Source organism: Xiphophorus maculatus, chromosome 18 (assembly GCF_002775205.1).
Source record: "Xiphophorus maculatus strain JP 163 A chromosome 18, X_maculatus-5.0-male, whole genome shotgun sequence".
Classification (NCBI taxonomy): domain Eukaryota; kingdom Metazoa; phylum Chordata; class Actinopteri; order Cyprinodontiformes; family Poeciliidae; genus Xiphophorus; species Xiphophorus maculatus.
The window spans coordinates 31,585,012-31,600,004 of NC_036460.1; the positions used below are offsets into that span (position 1 = coordinate 31,585,012).

A 14,993-nucleotide genomic window follows, 5' to 3' on the forward strand; every position below is an offset into this window, starting at 1 on the left:
ATTTGTAAAAAAAAGCAATGCAAATAATATCTTTGACTAAAAACATTTTAAAAAATAACACAAAAAAAGAAAGACGGTTGCTGTGAGTCTTAGACCAATCAGTTCCATGTTCTCCACCTGAGAGGACTGCTGAGCCAGAACCAGAGCACCCTGCCAGCTGAAACTCAAATATGGAAGCAGTTAATAACCACGTGTTCTTACTTTTTTTTTTTCATGTCTTTTTGTTTGTTGTAATTTGTAATTCTGTTTTTTTTTTTAAATGAAACGAGTCGAGGTGTGAGGCGGGTGAATTGAGGCAGATCAGATCAGCTCTTACCTGCAGAGGAAGAGCTGATCTTCCGTTCGCCGCTGCTGAACAGAATATCTGTCTTCACCAGTTCCTGGGGAGATAAATGTTGTTTAGTGTGGAGTCCGTCAACAGGAGACGAAGCGCTGTGTTTTACAACATCAGTCACCTGAGAGGCGTCGGAAGAAAGGGGGCCACATAGGCCACATCATCTGCAGGGGCCGACGAGGACACGCTGGACACAGACTCACCTGCAGTTGCATGTGCTGCTTCAGGGGCTCCTGAGGCTCCTGGGGCCACAGTAAGTCTGACCACAAATAAGACAGAAATGAGCAATATGTCTGTACAAAGACTGTGGGAAAGGTTTGTTTTAGAAGTTCTTCAATTTACTTTGAGACATTTAGTATATCCACTTTCCTCAGTGACACTAATGCTAACGTTCACTAGCAGTTCCTGCTCTATCATTTTAATCAGGCTTATTTGTTTTCATAAGCATCCATTTAAAATGCATCTTTGATTGTTGTAAACTCTTTCTATTTTCCTTGGTCCTAAACCATAATTTGGACACAATATGTTGTGGTTCCTCATATTCTCAATATATAGTAAGATAAAGAAAACTTCCAGCTGCTTGAAAATAGTCTTTCTTAGTAACGGCTTTATTTTTAAAGGTAGTCAGTTTGGTGCTCAATGCAACCTGGTAGTAGGGCTGTGGGAGACAGGCTGCTGACCCCTGACCTTAGAGTTAGCAGCAGGTTATTTTCTGGAGTAGAAACTCACGGAAATACATGGCTTTTATTAAAATTATTTTTACGTTGTTTTTTTGTTTTGTTTGTTTACATATTTTATACTGTCATATATTTATGATAGGCGCCGATGTCCAGATGTGTAAAAAATAAATAAATAAATAAATAAATAAAAGCAGCAAAACTTTAAACGCTAGAATAATAAACTGAACTGCATTATAAGTTTCATTATAGGATCAATTTGGAGGATATATAACTTAAATTCTGTCTGTCTGCCTGATTTTTTTGTCTGTTATTTGTGTGTGTGTGTGTGTGTGTGTGTGTGTGTGTGTGTGTGTGTGTGTGTGTGTGTGTGTGTGTGTGTGTGTGTGTGTGTGTGTGTGTGTGTGTGTGTGTGTGTGTGTGTGTGTGTGTGTGTGTGCGCGTGTGTGTCCGTGTATGTGAATAACTGCACAGTGATGAGCCCAGCGGACTCCAGCTGCTGCCCGATGTTGCGCCTTGTTTCATTTTTTCACATTTAGAAAAACTTTTTCTTTTGTTCTTTTATGTTTCGACAGTCAGAAAAACGACATTTCAGCAGGTTGAGTCAGCTCTAAGGTTTTGTGATTAGAACGGAAATAATCAAACCAAACCGTCTCCAAACAGTTTGCTGAGCGCTGTTAGGACTCCCAGTCGTTTTAATCATTTATTTTACTATCATTATTTTAATCCATAATATCTCGCTGATGCGCAGGAACGCAATATTTTAAAAATTATAACCATTTTAATGGTCGATTTTCCGTTCGGAAAATTTTTTTAAAGGAACATTGCACTAAATTGTAATATTAAGCCATAAGTAGAGGGTGAATGCGTGTTAGAAACTGAATGTAGAGGATTTTTTTGTTTAGTTTAGTTTTGTTTTTTGTTTTTTCTAGAAGTTGTTGCGCAGAGGCCGAAATGTTCTGGATCACTTTTGAGGAGGCAGAGCAGCTGGTTGAATAACTGGATATATAACAACACAATAACAAAAAATCGAGAAAAGATGAATATGAAATCAGATGAAATTAGTAATCACTATAGAAATCTCATGGAAAACATTTTATATACATATATTTGCAAAGATGCTTTCTTTCTTTTTTTGGTGTGTTTTTTAATATCCAGAAAGATCAGTTGGGCTTTTATGAAAGAAAACCGCAGAGTCTGTCTTTTGATTTGTTTAGTTTGCGGTTTTTGTCAGCATGTCGGACAGACTCCTCCACCTGCGGGGCCTTTCTGCAGCTCGGGGTTCAGTTCAGGCTCGCCGTGATGAGGAGAGCTGAAATGAATCCTGCTCGGTCCGCTCAGTGTGAAGGAGCAGAGTTTATCTGACACTCCGTGACACTGAACCTGATCGGACCTCCTCAGACTGTCTGAGGCCGACCTCACACCTCCGTCAGGGGGGGTCACCATAGCGCCCCCGCCTGGTCACCCACCTGTCGCAGCAGATAGGTGGATCATTAAGCCACTTTCACTGAAAATGTCTGCATCATTGCGGAAGTGGGTTCATGTAGGCGTCAAAACTGTTCCGCAGACAGAGCAACTCTTTTACGCTGTTTGCGCTCGTTTAAGGAAAAACAGTGGCGCTTTTCCACAAGTTGGAGCTGATTTCACGAAACAGAGAAAAGAACAGGAGCAGCAGGAGGAGGAGGAAGAGATGAAGCAAGGGAGAAGACAGGGGGAGGAGGGCTGTGGGTGGAGTGGGAGGGAGAAGGAGGAGGAAAAGAGAAAAGGAGGAGAAGGAGGAGGAGAGGGCCGCTGGTCCATGTGACAAGGGGAAATATGAGGGACTTTGACAGGTCTTAAACGGTCTGGCGCCACGGCCTCAGTCTAGCCGCTAAATATAGCCAGAGAGATGATGTAGGGAGATGGGAGGAGAAGATGGAGAGATGAAAGGAAGAAGGGAACAATGTCTAGGAGAGGAACAACACAACAATACTCGTTTATGGACGAATATGGCGCAAAACCATCCGGTCATATTGTAATTAGAGCGTCTTGGGCCCGGATCGTTGATCCAGGGGCCGCTGATGTAGACTGGAGGCGCTTTTTACGCGCATTTCCACATCTGCAGCCGCACTGAACTGTATTGAGCGGGCAAATCAAGGACACTCACGCAAAAGCTTCTGTCAACTTCCTGTATGAAAAGCATCACGCAAGCAGCTAATTTTCTTTCAATATGAGCTCCAACTGCAGCAACATCTGATGTCTCACATTCAACCTTCCAAAAAAAAAAGCTCATTCTCAGCGGTAATTCATGATAATTCCCTGTGTTTTATTGTTTACTATCAGGAACAACAGTCTCAGAAAGTTAGTTTGTTTTCCCCATTTCTGCTTTTCTGTTGGACACAACCAGCTCCCACGTGTGCCCAAAGATCGGATCTAAGAAGCATATTTACTGTCTGCTTCCATTAATCCCCAACACAGAGGATGTGTTAATCTGTCAGCGCACAGCCCCGAGAATTACCAGCAGTCCTCCTTCGACTTAATGACTTTTAAATCGCGCGTAATGGAGATTTCTCTGCCGTTTGAGGGCACAGAACAAATAAATGGTGACTAATTTGCACCAGCATTGTTGATACAATTATCCAGCTGAGTTTTGCGGCAGAAAAACCGTTAGCCCCTCTCCATGTGTTGCTCATTTGTAACCTCTCAGTGAAGCTCTGGTCAGCTTTTAAAACAACAAAAGTCAGCTGCTCCTTCATCCCTGCCATCCCAGCAGGTCTGAAGGTTCTCCTCTCAGCGGGCAGGTGCGGCCTAACTCAGAGAGAAGTGAAAGGAAACCTCCTTAGATATATTTTACGCTCTAATGGGATTTTATGTGCCATGCATTCTCGATCAGGGATGAGAGAAATAATTTTTCAGCCCATCCTCGTGCTCTCACTCGCAGCCCTGCTCCCACCCAGGCAGGTCTGGCTCTGCTGGAAGCCGCTGTCCGGCCCGCACGCTGTACGTGGCTCCAGAAATCTGGAAAAATCCGAGCAACAAGTGTGTACCACGGTGGAGATGTGCAAACAACTCCTGCGCCCGCATCACGCGTTCATGAACTGCTGCAGCATTTTTAAGAGGAGTGAATTTTTAATGTTGCCCCTTTTCACGCACTTTTTCAGTTTTGTTATTATTATTATTTACACATTTCTGTAATAAGGCGGCGAAATATAAAGAACAATTCGTTTGGATACAAAATAACACTAAGGTGCTAATTTGAGCTGTAAATATATTGATAATATTCAAAACACTTTTTGGAGCCAATGACAGGGTGTTTTTTTTTTGTTGTTTTTTTTTTTGTTGTTTTTTTAGCGGCTGTCAGCGGAAGCGGCAGAGACGCGGCTCACTTCCAGCCTTCATAGGAAACACGCAGCCGCCTGACTGTCTCATTCAGGGACAGGATCACTTTTTGTTTCTGTTTTTGTTTTCTAAGTGACGCCTGTGGCCCGAGCAGAGCAGCTGCTTCTCCGAAAAGAACGAAAAGAAAAAGAAAAGAAAAAAAAGACAGCTCACATCTGACACCGAGTCATGACCGAGGCGGAGAAGTGGAGCGGAGCCGCAGATGAGGCAGCAGAGGGGGCCGGAGGGGCTCGCACATGCAACACTTCAGGGTAAATACAAAGAGACAGGAGATTGTTCTCGTTGCGGTGCGTCAGCCGACCGGCGCCGGGCGGCTTGTAACAACCCGAGTCCGAGTTCAGCAGGAGCCGCAGCGCGACGCGGCGCGGAGCGGCTCTGTTCATGCGGAGGCTCGGCGGAGCAGGGCGTCCGGAGGCCGGTGAGAGCGGGAGAGCCATCCCCGCACAATCCGCACCGTTTAACCGGATCTAACCTGCCGGAGACCCCGCGCTGCCACGGCCTGTTGTCGGATCCCACTCAGCACTAAATCATGTCATCGCCGCGCCTGTTTGATGTGGAAGTAGAAGCGACGCAGAAGGAAACATCAGCGCGACGCTGAGCGACGACAACACAAGTCCAATCACAAAAAGATGGTCTAGAATACAAGAGAAGTTCAATAAACTTTCAGCTGCTAAACAAGGAAGAATTTCACTGAAGTGGACACTCACCGCTTTCTTCCTCCCTGAATTTTCTCTCAGACTATATTCATCGTGAATCTTTTCGTTTCCTCTTTTTTTTTCTTTTTTAACGCAGCTTGTGCCTCTTCCAGCCCTCAGTGCACCGCTGCTGCTGCTGCTGCTGCTGCTGCTGCTGCTGCCTCCCCGACACCTTGACCAGGAAACACGGCCAGGCTGAGCTGCTCTCTCCCCGAAGAGGCTGGGGATGTTTGAGGCGAGGCATAGCTAACCCTACCCGGCACAGTGTGAAGCAAATCCACCCTAAGCGCAATAAACAGCCGACCAATAACTACAGTGTGTGTTAATATGGAGAGCGGCTGCGGAGAGCAGCGATTCTGGGAGATCAGTCTCTCCGGAATGCTCAGATAGCTGCGAGTCGAGGATTTCCTGTTCTGAAACACTGACTGTGAAGCATCGGAGCTGTTCTCCTGCTCAGAGGTGAGTATGTAGACAATGAGTCTGCGGACAGGTTGCTTTTTTTTTCCGGAGGCGACGTTGTAAAAACGCAAGCCGAGAGAGATGATGCCTCCACCGGCCAAGCACTGAGGGCTGACCCGGTGTTTGGCTTGGAAATGGGGGTGGGATTTCCCGATCTTTCCTGTCATTGGTTAATATTTTATTCTGTTGACATGTTTTCTTACTGCTAATGCTTCCGACACCTTCTTGCCCCTCCACCCCTCCTCCTCTCCTCTCCTAGAGTCTGGCCGGAGCTGTCAGAACCACGCCTATAGGGGCCCACAATTGGTCCAGAAAGCGTAAAATCAGCAATCAAAGGGGCTTGGTTCATTAGTGCTGGGGATGGAGGCAGGAAGGACATGTGAGATAGTAACAGATCAGCAGTGAACAGGGCCACATCTCTTCAGTCAGGGTGGAATGACTGAAGTAGAGGAGACATAGCGCAGCCGGGCTGAGCCGTCACAGCGCCGCCGACACTGAAGGACGCAGCCGAGGAACCGAAGGAGGAAAAAAGACATCAGCAGCAACTCTGGTCTGGTTTTTTCTACCCGACAACACGTCGAGTGTTTTGGCAAGAGGCTGCAGCCGTCTGCGCCGCTTTAAAGAAATTATCTGCCGTCGAAGCGCAGAGCTACACTGGCTCCGGGTCGGGGCGGAGATACCACTAAAACATCCATCGTTGTTTCACTTCGCTTTTTGTGGATGCACCGATGAGAGATCCAGTTTTCACAGGGACTGCGATGGCTTATCACCCTTTCCACCCACACCGGCCGACCGACTTCCCCATGTCCGCCTTTCTAGCGGCCGCGCAGCCTTCCTTCTTCCCGGCGCTCAGCCTTCCTCCCGGGGCGCTCACCAAGCCTATCCCGGAGCACGGCCTGGCCGGGGCGGCGGAGGCTGGACTCCACCCGGCCCTCAGCCACCATCAGGCGGCTCATCTGCGCAGCATGAAGAGCCTGGAGCCCGAGGAGGAAGTGGATGACGACCCAAAAGTAACCCTGGAAGCCAAGGATCTTTGGGACCAGTTTCATAAACTCGGAACGGAGATGGTTATTACTAAGTCTGGAAGGTAAGAAGTCCTCCGAGTTCTAATCAATCCTCAAACCGAGTCTCAGTTTTCCTATAGAAAAGTCGTTTAGTCGTAAGACAAAAATAAACAAATACTAAAACTTGTCAGATTTAAGCTGGTAGCAAACAGTAAATGCTGCGTTAGGCCTTCACCAACAGATGGTTAGTCTGAGCTGCTGGTAATAACCAGAATCCAAACCAAGAGAGCATTTGAAGAACACAACAGATTTGGCTCAAATTAACCCAAAACGTACTGCTTTAAATGTAGTTTCTGTTCTGTTTTTTTTTTTTTTGTTTTGTTTTGTTTTTGTTTTTTTTGTTTTTTTTAGTTTTGTTTTGTTTTTGTAATGTTAGCTTCGTGGGGCTAAAACTATGTCTTATTTTAGAAACACAGTCTAATTTCGCCCATCCAGGGTTCAGAGTGCAGATTTGCGGTATTTTGGGGGGATTGTGTTCTGAGCTTTTATCGGGTTTTATCTTTCAAACTGCATTCATGGAGACAGCAGAGCTTCTGGCTTTTATAAACAGGCTGTCACTTCAAAACGCAGGGAGGTGAAGCAGTGTGCTCATAAATACACTGCTGGACAACACACTCAAACACACACACGCACACGCACGCACAGAAAGAGAGAGATGAACAGACACACTGTGGATTTTTCTCTGTAATAAAATCAAATGGGACAGCTGCTGTGGTTTTCCTGCGTCCTCTCCACTGCGTCGAAGCGCCGCGGTGACTTCCCCTGTTTCTCCTCTGCAGAAGGATGTTTCCCCCGTTCAAGGTGCGGATAAACGGCCTAGATAAAAAAGCCAAATACATCCTGCTGATGGACATCGTGGCGGCGGACGACTGCCGCTACAAGTTCCACAACTCTCGCTGGATGGTTGCGGGCAAGGCCGACCCGGAGATGCCCAAGAGGATGTACATCCACCCGGATAGCCCGGCCACCGGCGAGCAGTGGATGGCCAAGCCTGTTGCCTTCCACAAACTCAAGCTGACCAACAACATTTCGGACAAGCACGGATTTGTAAGTAGCCTAAATCAGCGTGAAAGTGGCTGGCTTGGTGGAATTATTCGTTTTATGTGCGCACGTGGGAGTTTGGGCTGGACGTAATGGTGTTAGTGGTGAAGTTTAGGTCAGGAAACAGTTTTATGATTTGGAAAGTGGGTCAAAGAAGAAAAAAATGTGAGCGAGGGGAGTAACAGCTAGGACATTGCTTCATTACGAAACTATTCTAAATCTAAAAATCAAACAAAAGTTCTTCAAAATCCAAATTCAAATATTCTCCACTTGTCCACATGAGTCCAAGTCTGTTGACAGAGATTATTCATGCGGCTGTGTTTTCCTGCTCCTGCTCGGCGGCTCCTCGGATCCTTGCTGCCGCCGCTGGGAGGAAGAAAAGGAAAGAGAGAAAAAAGATCTGGGCCGAGTGTTAGCGGGATTAGGTGGTGTGTTGTCGAATCGGGTCAGAGACAAACGAAATGAAATGTGTGCGAAAGGCAAAGAAGCCTGTTACCTAATAATATATTATAATATGTCAACCTACTAATATGATGCCTGTATGGTGTATTTTATTCGAATAAAATGTTTTAAAGAGTCCGGGCTGCAGGAGCAAACAGTCGTTATGAAAGCTGCTGCAGGACTTTTGTGTTCACGCGTTTAAATGTGCCTGTGTTGTTTGGAAATATTCTACAAAATTAGCATAATATATTTCACATTTATTGCTGGTTTTATTTAAAACGTCTAAATATTTGATGTCAAATATCACGATTATTATTTTTAAAATAATCGTCGAAATAATTTCCAAAATTCTAGCTAAATATCTATAATTTCAATGGATTTTTTTCCCCCACTAAAAATTTAAATATATAATTTTTTTCCCCTCGTGTGGTTCTGATCGCTTATGACAACATGTGTGGCCTGCTCTGCTTCTGTCCCTTTACCCTGAACTAATTACAGACAAGTGTTATGTGGCCAGTAATTATAACAGCGCGCTGGATGATCCAGCTCTGCACATTTAGCCTCAGTCATGCTCCGATATTTACGCCAAAGCTGTGCTTCTTTGTGTGTGTTGGTCCAGACCATCCTGAACTCCATGCACAAGTACCAGCCCAGGTTCCACATAGTGCGGGCCAACGACATCCTGAAGCTGCCCTACAGCACCTTCAGAACCTACGTGTTCCCAGAGACTGAGTTCGTGGCGGTGACGGCCTACCAGAACGACAAGGTGAGCCGCTGCGGCTGCAGCCTGCAACGTCCGCCGGCGGCCACTAATATGGCCGCAATGGTTTGCATAATAAATGTCCTGCATGCATCCACCTCCCCTCCCCCCACCACCGCCGCCAAAAACCCTGAAGACTTAATCTGATTTTGTAGGTCGCCTAATTTTCCTGCTTAGGACTCCCATGTTCCACTTGCTTTTTTTAATTGCTTGGATTTGTGTGTGGAGAAGATTTATCTCACAGGGTCTTGGCCGCGTGTTCCCTGCCGGCATGGACGCATAACGGAAGGCTAAGATGTATATAAACAAATTGGTCGAATAAATATTACAAAAAAGTGTTTGGTTCATTTTTGGCTTCAAGTAGGATCAGTTAGAATTTATTTATTTATTTATTTATTTATTTATTTATTTATTTATTTATTTATTTATTTATTTATAACATTACTGTCATTTCGGAGCTCACTTTGTGCGCCTTTATCTAGTCGTGAGGGTAATTTGGGTTTGTGTCCGGACGGGTGGAATCGAGGTGTGTTTCTGGAGGACCGTGGGGGGTTCTTTGTAAAAGTTTGTGGTAAAGAGTCACCATCGATTAGAGGTCCAGGACAGACGAGAGCTGCTGGACATTCTGTCTGTTCCGACTGAAAAATGCCGGAAGCGTTTTATTAGCTGAGCTCTGAGGGCCTCCAGGAGCCCCGAAAAAAAAACTGAATTTTTTTTCTGCTCCGTGTCCGGTCATAGGTCGACACAGACCCGGTCTGGTTCAGAACACATGGCATTCGCAACTGCGATCCAAATCGCGTTATTAATTATTGTGATACTAATCATTTGTTCCAGTATGGCACCATTTTCCCTGCTGACGATCAAAGACTCGTCAAGGCCCATAAAGAATATTTCGTAGTAGAATTTCTCTCTGGGGGCCGATAAGAATAACGCCCCCATTTTACACCTTTATTAATAATGCAAATCCAGGGCAGCAGTGGCTGCTGCCCAGCTCTCGGCCTGTGTTAATCCCAGCCGTTTTCCTTCAATAAGAACCAGCTGGTGGAACCAACTGTGCTTCATTTAACTGTAGGCTGAATGTAATAAACATGTTCTTGTTTGTGCTTTTTGGGCAGATAACGCAGCTGAAAATTGACAACAACCCTTTCGCTAAAGGATTCAGAGACACGGGCAACGGCAGGAGAGAGAAAAGGTACGGAACCAACACCTGCTAAATGAGTGCGTGTGCGCATGCGCGTCCCCCTTACTGTATTATTATTATTATTATTATTATTATTATTATTATTATTATTATTATTATTATTATTATTATTATTTACAGGAAACAGTTGACCATGCCTTCGCTGCGGATGTATGAGGACCAATGCAAAGCGGACCGGGAGGGCGCGGATTCGGACGCCTCCTCTAGCGAGCCTCAGGCCGGCCGGGATGCAGTCCACTCCCCGCTGGGCGCCAGCACCAGCCCGCTAAGGTTCAGCAGGCCCAGCCGAGGTGAGAAATATTAGCCTGCTGTTGGTCTGTTTGTCTGGCGGCCCTGGATGAGCCGGACAGCAATATTAATCATTGTGGATGAATTACGGAATCCGAACCTTCAGTCCAGTGTTATGTTGACTAATTGGATTATATTCTGTCTCTCATAATTCAGCTATTTTATAAGAAAGTTGGTATTCACCGGCGGGAACAACAACAACGTAATAATGTTGTAATAATAATAATAATAATAATAATAATAATAATAATAATAATAATAATGATGATGATGATGATAATAGTAGTAGTTGTTGTTGTTAACTTTGAGTGCACCTAGTGCGTACAGACATATGACGATGAAAAGATCAAGTTTGGATTTTAAAACTCTGTTTTTGAACTTTTGAAAAAATCTATAAAACTTTTTTCTCTCTTTTCCTCCAGACCTCATTTTTTCAGCATATTTGTGACACATTTTTTGACACTAAATGCATAAATCTTTAATAGCTAAAATCTGTGCCTAATTCCATTGCTTTATTTTTTTCATTAGAAACAAAACACATTTATTTTTAGCCCAGGTAAATTAAAAATACACACCACAAACTTTAAAACCCCATGGATTTTTAATCCAGGCTATATAGTGTAAGTAGGCAAGCCGTTCATTTTGAGAGCAACCTTTGAAATTTACCAGATGTCTGGTTGTTTTTCATACTCTGCTCATTTGCTCGGTGGGGAACTGGACTAATACATCTTCCCACTTTCTGTGTTTCAGATGAGAAAACGCTCACGGACAGTGAGCAGGAGCTGGAGCAGCAGGACGAGCGCTGCACAGGCTCCAACAGCCCAGGGACTGAACCTGTGTCCCCTTACAGCTCCAGGTGTGAGGAGCGTGTGAGGGACCGGCCCAGTGCCGAGAAGAAGGATGAATCCATATTCAGTATAAGGAACCTAGAGAAGGACAAAGCAGAGAGCAGGCACAGGAAGGACACCACAGAGGTGTTGACTAAGGACGCTGAGGCTGGAGGCACGGCTGCCACTAAGGACACATTCTCCCCTCTAGTGGTCCAAACTGAGAGCCCCTCGCACTTCAGCCCAGGTCACCTACAAAGCCTGGCTCTGTCTGGGCTCCACAGTCAGCAGTTCTTTAACCCCCTGAGCACCGGATCGCCGCTTTTGTTTCATCCCGGCCAGTTTGCCATGGCCCCTGGAGCCTTTTCTGCTATGGGAATGGGGCATCTATTGGCCTCTGTTTCAGGAGCAAGTGGTTTGGAAAACGGCAGCCTCTCTGCCCAGGGCACAGGAGGAACTCCTAACCCTTTCCCCTTCCATCTGTCTCAGCACATGCTTGCCTCTCAGGTAAGGAGGGTCACACAGACCAAAAACGTTGCACCTCTGTAAGCTTTATCAGACTATCTGACAGCAGCACAGCAGATCCAAGCAGAGAGCTTGGACCTGAGTGTAGTCAGGCTAGATTTTCCCTTCTGAGGCACCTTACCGTTTATTCTGACCTCATTTTGCACAGTTCTTCACATGCCAGGAGCTAACCTACCATGAATCAGCAGGTTTTTTTTCCTTCTCTTTCAAGTTAAGGTTGTAAGAATGAGCAGTAAAATGCACGAAGCGTGTAGAACTCCTAAGTAATTTATTGTTAATTTAGAAGAGTTTACCAGAAGTCTACTCATAAAAACATGTTTTTTGTTGGGTTTTTTTTAGAATAGATCAGTGGGGATAATAATAAAAATAAAAATAATACATTGCTCAGAAGATAAAGATGCTTACCACTTTGGTGTCACACCAGTCCTGCCTTGTAAATTCCTGCAGTGAATGAGATCTGTCTGAAAGTTTCTCTAAGTTGTTCCTCTTGTGTGTTGCAGGGCATCCCCATGCCTCCTTTTGGAGGTCTTTTCCCGTATCCGTACACCTACATGGCAGCTGCAGCAGCTGCAGCTTCGGCCTCAGCGCTCCCTGCGACCAGCACCTCCAGCCCGCTCTCCAGAAATCCCTTCCTGGGCTCGTCCCGTCCCCGCCTACGCTTCAACCCCTACCAGCTCCCCGTGTCGCTGGCCCAGAGCTCCAGCCTCCTCACTACTGGTCTGCCCAGCGGCCTCAGCCTGGGCAACGAGTCATCCAAACCTGGCAGCAGGGAGAGCAGCCCGGCCCCAGATCACCACAGCAACCATAAGACAGGGGGATTGGGTGGAAGGGTGGCCTCTCCCAAAACCTCCATGAAGGACTCTGTAAACGAGCTGCAGAGCATTCAGAGACTGGTCAGTGGCCTGGAGGGCCAGCGGGAATCCTCTCCCACTGCAGACTCTCCAAAGTGATGAGAACTTTGTGTCTGGGGTGAAGACTACCAGAGAACTTTGGGTGCATATGTCCTGTACAGCACATCACAGACACTGACATGAGAGGTTTGACAGACGAGAGTCTATGAAGGCTAATTACAAAAATATTTTCAGAACAAAGCTGCGGGTACACAAAGATATAGTCTGTCATTATAAGAAATCTTTTTTCTTTTTTTTTTTTTACTTCACAAGTATTGAAGGTTTCCTACCGTGCTGACTGGTTTACAGAGAAAATCTCTCTAAGACATTTTCACCACAACCACTGAGTCCTGCTGTTTGACACCCTCTGCCCAAACCCACCAGGTACATGATCATGTTTTTTACATGAGCTCAGAATGATTTGAAAAATACGAAATTACAGCAATAGAAATCAAATATCTTATCAAAAAGTTAACCACTTACGTTCAAGGACGTGGAGCAGAGAGTAGCTTTGACATGTGGTCATGTTAGGATAAACCACAGAGGGGCCTGGAGGGGCCCAGGGGGGCCTGGAGGGGCCCAGAGGGGCACGCACATATATGGAGCATTTGAAGCTTTCAGCATCCAACTTTTTTTTTTTAATATATTGTTTTTTGGGGGTTTTTTTGTTTTGTTTTGTTTTGTTTTGTTTCTCTCTCTCTCTCTCTTTTATTTTTTATTTTTTGCAAAACCGACCCTGGAACAGGAGCCTCATGACGGCAGGTCTGCTTATTTCACAAAAAGGGATGGAAGGTGAAAATTCCGTCTGACAGAGACTAACCGCTCATCATTTCATGCCAGAAATATTCTTGCTGAACTATTTATGTAATTAAAATTTTCTGTAAATAAATCTAAGATCAAGAATATGCAATTGGTATTAATTTATTCAATGCTGTATATTAGCGTGTATATATAGTTTTTTTTGTCGTTCCTGATCCCCCTTCTCGTTGACCCTCACCTCCCTATGCTAAATGAACATATACTGTAAATTGGAGATATTTAGCGCTTGTTGGTTTGGAAAAAAAACAAATAACTGTATGGAGTATCGCAATTTTTTTTTTTATTGTAATATTATTTTAGGAGATGAGTGTGCCATGTTTTTGTCCACATCCACAAACAAACAGAGAGGAACGAGAAAGAAATCCGTAAGGATTCAAAGAAGGAAATAAAACTCACCTCAGGTTATTTTAATAAAGTCAGGAGTTCCTCTTATGTGCGCAACATTCATGCTCATGAATTTATTTAAAGATGGAACTGTCTTGTTTATGCTGGTTTTCCTCTTTTTTTGAGTTGTCTCACACTTTCAATAAAAAAAATCGTTGTGATTAAAGCTTCCATCATTTTTATTGTTTTTATCCTGATGTTTGGTTAGAGGAAATATTGGCAGAAATTTTGCGAGTAACTTTAAATGATGCCAGGCAGGAACTCGCGCAGAGCTTTCACGCAAAAGCAGGTGGTGCCATGGCGCCATCTGCCGGTCACATGAAAAGAGAAAGTCGAATTTTTAAAGTGGTTTGTTGAATTTGAAAAGAAATATACGGCTTATGTATGCATGATTCAAAGTATCGATCTACATGTAAAATACGTGGTTTGACTGGTCAATAATCAGATGATTTTGCGTTAATGCAGCAGCTGATTGGTCGGTATTTTCATCCTCACCGTCGTCATCATTTGGCCTGTCACGTTCAACATGAACAAAAGAAAGAGAACACAAATGTCCTGCGCTTATTCTGCAGTCTATGTTAGGTGTGTGACGTCATCCAGGTCTATTTTCACTGTTTCGCTCACAATCAATCAGCACTTCCTTCACTATTGTGTGCACGCTTGTATTTTTAGAAAGCGTCGAGTAATGTCTGTATTTATAGGAAACTCTCTCACACATCCTCTGCAGCCGGACGACAAAATCCAAGTGTTTCAGTGTGAAGTGGGGACCTGGTGTGGGAACAAACTCCCAGTCTGTCCAGTGGGAAAATGAAAATAAATAATCCAGATGATAATAATGGAGCTCTTCATTAGCAGAGTGTGATGTCTGCAGCTGAACTCAGCGACACAAACATGATTAGACCGAGTTTCAGCCGGCCGGCTTCTCTGAACTCTTTGGTGTGAACTGTGTGTGTCAGTCCTGTGCGGGAGCATGACGCAGCAGTGTGTGTGTGGGTGTGTGTTGGGTGTGTGTGCGTGTGTGTGTGTGTGTGTGTGTGTGTGTGTGTGTAGGTGTGTGTGTGTGTGTGTGTGTGTGTGTGTGTGTGTGTGTGTGTGTGTGTGTGTGTGTGTGTGTGTGTGTGTCAGGGGGACTATGGGGCAGCAGACAGCCTTTTGTCCGGGACCCGGCGCCTGTCGCCTGCCTGCCGGCCACAGCCTACACACCACCCCG

General features: G+C 45.0%; 1 protein-coding gene across 2 annotated transcripts; it reads left to right on the forward strand.

Moving 5' to 3' along the window:
• Window positions 1-1,464: 1,464 nt before the first annotated feature.
• On the forward strand, window positions 1,465-13,944 carry tbx2 (T-box 2). Of its 2 annotated transcripts, XM_023351534.1 has the most exons (8): window positions 1,465-5,543; window positions 5,803-6,630; window positions 7,387-7,654; window positions 8,703-8,855; window positions 9,965-10,041; window positions 10,171-10,340; window positions 11,089-11,672; window positions 12,191-13,944. In XM_023351534.1, the coding sequence occupies exons 2-8, from the start codon at window positions 6,272-6,274 to the stop codon at window positions 12,638-12,640; spliced, it is 2,061 nt and encodes a 686-aa protein (XP_023207302.1). In that variant the 5' UTR covers window positions 1,465-5,543; window positions 5,803-6,271; the 3' UTR covers window positions 12,641-13,944. The 2 variants fall into 2 exon arrangements, with proteins under 2 accessions (XP_023207302.1, XP_023207303.1); XM_023351535.1 differs by lacking the exon at window positions 1,465-5,543 and having other exon boundaries at window positions 5,820-6,630; window positions 8,709-8,855.
• Window positions 13,945-14,993: the final 1,049 nt, after the last annotated feature.

Excerpts from the sequence above, each read along its gene's own strand:
- tbx2 (XM_023351534.1), top strand. The coding sequence starts at position 6,272 with ATGAGAGATCCAGTTTTCACAGGGACTGCGATGGCTTATCACCCTTTC. Across the intron at positions 6,631-7,386 it reads GTTATTACTAAGTCTGGAAG|AAGGATGTTTCCCCCGTTCA; the intron begins GTAAGAAGTCCT and ends TCTCCTCTGCAG. Across the intron at positions 10,341-11,088 it reads GTTCAGCAGGCCCAGCCGAG|ATGAGAAAACGCTCACGGAC; the intron begins GTGAGAAATATT and ends TCTGTGTTTCAG.